Here is a 6,000-nt window from a genome sequence, read left to right on the forward strand (position 1 = left end):
TTTGGAAAAAGGATATTTCTCCCGGTGTCCTGGCCAACAATCTCCAAGATAAAGTTGGTCATCCACTTCATGGCTGTTTGTGGGCTAGCTATTGCATTCGCCTACAAAATACGCAGTCACTACACTGTACAGTAAATCCTGTGAAGTGCTTTGAGGCAGTCCCCGACCATGAAAGTGATAGGCGCTGTATCAAATGCCAGGTTATCATTATTTTGACTGTGTGCGGGATTTTGCTGTGCGTAAATTGACCTGACTGTGATAACCTGTGAAGCACTTTGAGGGCAACATAGGCAATGGTTCATACTGCAGTATGGACCTCAATGTGGAACTCAACCTGTTAATATTGCCCCTACAGCGTTGGCGACACCTCACCACTCCTATCTGGGGCTCCCATCACCTGCAGTACATGACCTTGGAGGTGGAAATAAAAATTCCACCATCAGAGGAGCTGAAGGAAAAAGAGACTATAATCTAGCAACCGGTCAAAAGGGGCCTGATATCTACCCTTGAAATCCAAGCGCACTCTCTCAACGTAGGCCAGCTTCTCTCTGTGATTGACATTTGCCACTTGTTCCCCATTTACCCTTTCGTGACATTTTTTGATGTGTTTTGTAGAGAGCGTGGAAAGTTGTGAATCTCAGCCATGTGCATTTACAATCCTGTCTATCTTTTAGAATATACTCCGTGTTTTGTGACCACGTAGCGGTTAGAAAAACCCACAGCTGTGTGGCCTGTACTCCCATCACATACTCGACCTCCAGGAGTCAAAGCTTTCAATGGTGCAATCAGTTACATGGGATGTTGATCCAGACTGTGTTTCTGGTAGGTTTGTGCTGGGCAGAAGGATGATCTCAGAGCTTATAGAAGTACCAGCGTTGGCTCTAACATGGCACTCGAACAAACCACTGGCAGGTTCAACTGCAATGACTCTTCCCTGATCTAACGCCCTGCACAGATAGGAGGTGAAGTGGTTTAGAGGCCCCATTTGGCTGTATCAGTCACAAGCTTCCTTCATGCTTGGTTGATCTGCAGAGATTGGCCATATGCAGAAGCTTTTTGTTCAATCGTTAACATTCATCCATCCAAAGCTCTGCATTTTACCCTCATGGGGGGGTGGCGGGGTGTGGGGTGAGGGTGAGGGTGGGGGGCAACTTGCCAGATCTTTTTTCTTTCTGAACCTCAGTTTGCCGAATTCTTGTTTTCTCTGCCTCGGTTTCCAACCTTGATCATGTGGACCATGGTCACTTCCCTGAGTTTTCTCAATCGGATGTGGTCAGGTTTGCTTCAGACACTAGTGTAGACCTTATTGTCAGGAACATGACAGCATTTCGTTAGGGCATTTCCCTTACACTCTCCCCCCACCGCCCACCCTCACAATCCTCTATCAGCACTTCATGCCGTCTAAATAAAAGTATTGGGCATTTTTAGGGCTATTATGTTATTTTTTTACAGCTATCGCTGCAATTCAAGCCACATAGTCCCCGTTGCCACTGGGTGAGTCACTGATCTTGAGAGAACGTCGTGGCTATTCAATGCAAGCTGCGCCCTTCGCAGTCCGTGACCCCCTAGAGTTATTATAACCTGTACTGTTATGGCCTTGACTCACAGAGCTCAGGACCTCTCGTTAATGAACCACCCAGGCTGGACAACCAACCATCAAGCAATGCCATAGATTACAGTTGACCTGCCTTTACTCAGGCAGGTTTCCTCAAAGCCAGTTCAACCCTAGTGTGCAGTCTGACTGTCTCCCTTCCCCACTTTTCCCAGTCCTCAGACTGTTTTTGTCTTGTGGGCCCTCATGACCTCTGCAGTCGAACTGAGGATACAACCTGAATCCCGTGTCTGGAATAATGAGTCTAAAGTATAGACCACAAGATCGAATAATTTCCCCCTCTTTTCCCCTCTCACTTCCCCCCACCCCAATCTCTCCACTCGTCCTCCTCTCTTTCCCCCTCCCCAAATCCCCGCTCCCTCCAGCCTCAGGCAGAACTCTAGCCGAGGATCCTACCAGAGATATTCTAAGTCCCCATCAAGCATTCAGGAGGTCAGCTGGGGGGTCCCATCATTCCTGCCCCACTCTGGCAGCAGGGCGTGGGGTGGGAGGCAGTGGGGGGGGGGGGGTCTAGCCTCCACTCAGCACTTCCGCAGAGAAGAGACACGTAATTGAAGACGGTTCCTTGGTCAGTCCTGAGGTGGTCAATTGCCTGAAGGATTCAGAGCAACTCCGGGTGGAAGCACAAAAGGATATTATATTCATCCTGAACCTTTGAACGCTTTGATTCCTCATTCCGTGCCATATTTTTATCGATTTCTTTTTTTTAAAAAAATACCCACAATCTTAACATTACGAGAGAGAGAGAGAGAGAGAGAGAGAGAGAGAAACTTGGATAACAGACCTCAGCCACAGCGATGTGTCTAAGCACATTCTCGTCCACTACAGCAAGTGATTAGCACACGCTCACGCTCAGACATGTCAGCCCTTACCTCTCCTCTTCGCTCAAATGGAGGGAGGCGAGAGAGAACGAGCGAGAGAGAGAGAGAGAGAGAGCGCGAGCGATAAGTTCAATCCGTATTTTTGTTTATCTTCGGGGAGGGGGGGAGTGGGTGGTGGGGGGGGGAGGGAATTGCTTTGTGGAGTCCTGTAGCTCAGTGGTTAGAGCACTCGCTTTGCAAGCGAGAGACCTGAGTTCAATTCCAGGCAGAGGGCGAAACCTTGGGCAAGTTTCCTTACTCCACACAGAGCCTAATAATAATCCCTCCAAAAAAACCAAAAACAATAATAAATTGGTCATTTTCAATCCACGACTGTTTGTGGGACATTGCTGTGCGCAATTGGCTGCCGCGTTCGCCCACAAATATACAGTCAATTCACTTTACAGTATATTCTGTGAAGCGCTTTGGGACGTCCTCTCGACGTGAAAAGCACTATATCAAATGCAAGGGTTATTATTATTATTATTATTGTGCTGGCTTTCATTTTCAACGGTTGTTCCTTACCCTTAGCAAAAAAAAAACAGGCGTCGCAAGCTTCCCCCGCGAGCTTCTGACCATTCCCTGCAGCTGCAAAAAAAAAAAGAGCCTTTGCAAAATTGACCCGAGAATCGTCCTCCACCGCGTGATGCTGAACGATTCACGGTCCGATCCGAATTGAGCTTTACACGGGCGCCTATCGCGTCCGGATGACGTCGCAAGGCGCTTCCCCCGTTCACCGCAGGGTATCGACTCCTCGACTGACTGACTGACTGACTGACTGACTGACTTGCAGGTCGGTGCTGCTCTCTCTGTCACCTGCACGGGTTGGGTCAGTCTCCCCGAGGGTAAATATCCTGTACGTTATACCTCAGTCCCACCTTTCTGCACCCTTGGCCTCTTCAGCTCAAGCTGGTGGTCGGTGAGAGCGAACCGGGGTCGGGTGGGGGTGGAGGGGAGGGGGGCCAGCGCGGTCCGGCTGCCGGGGAGTCACTCGGGCGCAGAAACGTGTTCTGTTCCACGCTCAGCAATGTCGCAGCGCGCACTTCATTTTGTTCGTTCGATTGATGGGACGAAAGAACTTTTCCCTTCGCTGGCTGCAAAAGGGGGTGTGGGGGGGGGGAGAAAGACCCACATGCACTGAATTGGATCAGTGTTAGCTCTCTTCGTTAATGGGTACAACGACAACAGATCACATTCGTGCAGCGCCTTTCGCGTCGGGAGGACGTCCCAAGGCGCTGTACCGACCAGGCGCACAGGACCTGCCGCAATTGGGCGCTGAACGGGCAATCTCGCTCAGTTAAAGCCACGAGGCTAGTTTGCGGGGAGTTGGAAAGGTTGCACTCGTGCGGTTGGGTTGTACTTCCTGCGATTGGAGATGAGGCATTTTGTGGGGTGTGTGGGTGGGGGGGGTGGAAAGAGGTGCGAAAGTGACTGTACTCCACTTCTAAACATACCTGACAACAGGAGAGAAGTTGTAACCCTAAATATCAGAACGTAAGATAGTCTTCTGTTCTTACCGCGACCATCCTTTGCCTTTAACGGATGCAAAAATACTCCCCCAAAGGTGTGTTGTAAAAGACGGAGAGTGTGTGCCACCTGTGCCCGTGCCAAGGGGTTGGGGGTGGGTGGGGTGGTGGGGGGGGGGGTGAGATATCAACGTGACATCCTACTGTTTGTCTGTACAGCTGGTTACCAGTTACTGGTTAGCTTTAGTTTCAATGGCACCAGATTTATTTCTAACAAGGTAAATCTGGCCAAAACTGCACTCCCTCCCTCTACAACTGCGTAACATTGCCTTTCCATCAACTCGGACCACACACTGCATGTGCATCATCACAAACTCTTCCGATGTGGTGTCGTCTCGTGTCAGTTTCGCAATGAAATCATCACCACCCCAGCTTTGTACCGTAAAGCATCGAGGCAGAAACTGGACACTTAAATGATCAACAGAGGCTGGTATATTTTTTGAAAGGATTTAATTGTATCGTGTCTGAATGAGCAATAAATGGTATCAGCATTTTGAAAACGACTGCCCCCCTCCACCCCCCCACCCCGTGCATTTCTTCGTAAGACTTTCTCCGCGTCTTTTCAACCGCTCGTGTTCCTCTGGTCGATTCCTTCAGATTAGATTGAAATAATAATTTGGTCGCTTCAATGCGCGACTGTTTGCTGCCGTGCGCAATTGGCTGCCGCGTTTCGCCCACAAACTATCCAGTCAATTCACTTTGCAGCGTATCCTGCGAAGGGCTTTGCGAACGTCTCGAAGGCGTGGGAAGGCCCTGGGTCAAATGCAAGATCATTATCATTATTATTACTTCCTCTCACGAAAGGTTAAGGGATCTGCCAAAACTCCACCAATTCCTTTGTCCCACACTTTCTTCTCCCTCCCAAAAATAGACATGCCACACGTTCAATTAATTAATTGTCTCTCGATTTTCCTCCCTGCTCCTTCCCTGAAGCATGAGCTCGTGCTTAAGGAATGGATCCGCAACCATCCATTTGGCAAGTTTGTCCCCAGAGGGTGTTGGCCGGATATCTGAGACCTGGAGACTGTCACAGCCGAGCCCTCAACGATAATTCAGGCCTCGTCAACAACCACTTGCACCCTTCACCCCGAGTGGCATCTCAAGGGGTTTAACAATACCGTGTGTGGTTTGATGTCGAGCTGGTTCAAGAGGAACTTCTTCAGGTTCGATCTGACGATGGGCAAAGAGGTGAAGGGGTTCCAGCAGAGGAGTGGGGAGCTGTGGCTGAAAGCATGGCCGCCGATGGTGGAGTGGAGGGGGCCAAGGTACAAGCAAGAGCCCTGAGCCGGCTGAGCGAAGGGGGTGGGTAGAGCAGTGGGGTATGAGCGGGTTGGAGAGGTGCGGGGGGTCCTAAAGTCAAGACACGGAAGGCCCTAAGCAACATCGTAAACATTACCTCACCGATCTTGAAGGTATTAATGGTATTTAAAACCAAAGCCTATATCTCCTGGGTGTTTAATGTGTGACGGTGCAGGGGAAATGGGTTCCAAATGCCCAAAAGTCTACAAAATCAACTTGACCCATTTTTAATACCTCCTTTGGGTCTATTCCATTGAGGGATCCCTCCCGGTGAGCACACTGACACTAGGTGCCTTGGTCACGGACTCTTAATGACTAACTGGTTTAACGGAAAATAAGCAAAGCACTCGTAGTAGGTCATGTTTGGCCACTGCAGTCAGGCAGTGCCACCTGCTGTTCTTTCGATTGAAAAGCACAGCCGGTTCCAAGTACACTTAATAAAGAAACGAATCCTCGCACCTTTCACGTGTGTTTTTGGGGGGCGTGAGTGGCTGTCGCTCCTGTCGGCTGTGGAAATATTTCACTGGATGTGGCGCTGCTGTTAAGCCACTGGAGGGTGCCACTCACACGTTGAGATTCGGAAATGCTGCAAAACTTTCTCTTCCAAATCGATTTAAAATAATGATCGGAAGCGCAGCCCTGCAGCAGCAGGATTTGCTATTCTTTGCGTGTGTCTGCACGCGTGTGTGCGCTCGCGCGTACG

At 49.8% G+C, this 6,000-nt stretch overlaps 1 protein-coding gene across 2 annotated transcripts in view; it reads left to right on the plus strand.

Annotated features, from left to right (window-relative positions):
• LOC103176696 (sodium- and chloride-dependent creatine transporter 1) overlaps window positions 1-2,585 on the plus strand; it is a 52,084-nt gene extending 49,499 nt beyond the window's left edge. For both annotated transcript variants that reach the window (XM_042339536.1, XM_042339537.1), the window contains exon 14: window positions 356-2,585. In XM_042339536.1, coding sequence (XP_042195470.1) covers window positions 356-475 — 120 coding nt within the window. In that variant the 3' untranslated portion in view covers window positions 476-2,585. The remainder of the gene's footprint in view (window positions 1-355) is intronic.
• The last annotated feature ends 3,415 nt before the right edge of the window (window positions 2,586-6,000 follow it).

Source organism: Callorhinchus milii, unplaced genomic scaffold (genome assembly GCF_018977255.1).
Source record: "Callorhinchus milii isolate IMCB2004 unplaced genomic scaffold, IMCB_Cmil_1.0 Scaffold12, whole genome shotgun sequence".
NCBI classification, from domain to species: domain Eukaryota; kingdom Metazoa; phylum Chordata; class Chondrichthyes; order Chimaeriformes; family Callorhinchidae; genus Callorhinchus; species Callorhinchus milii.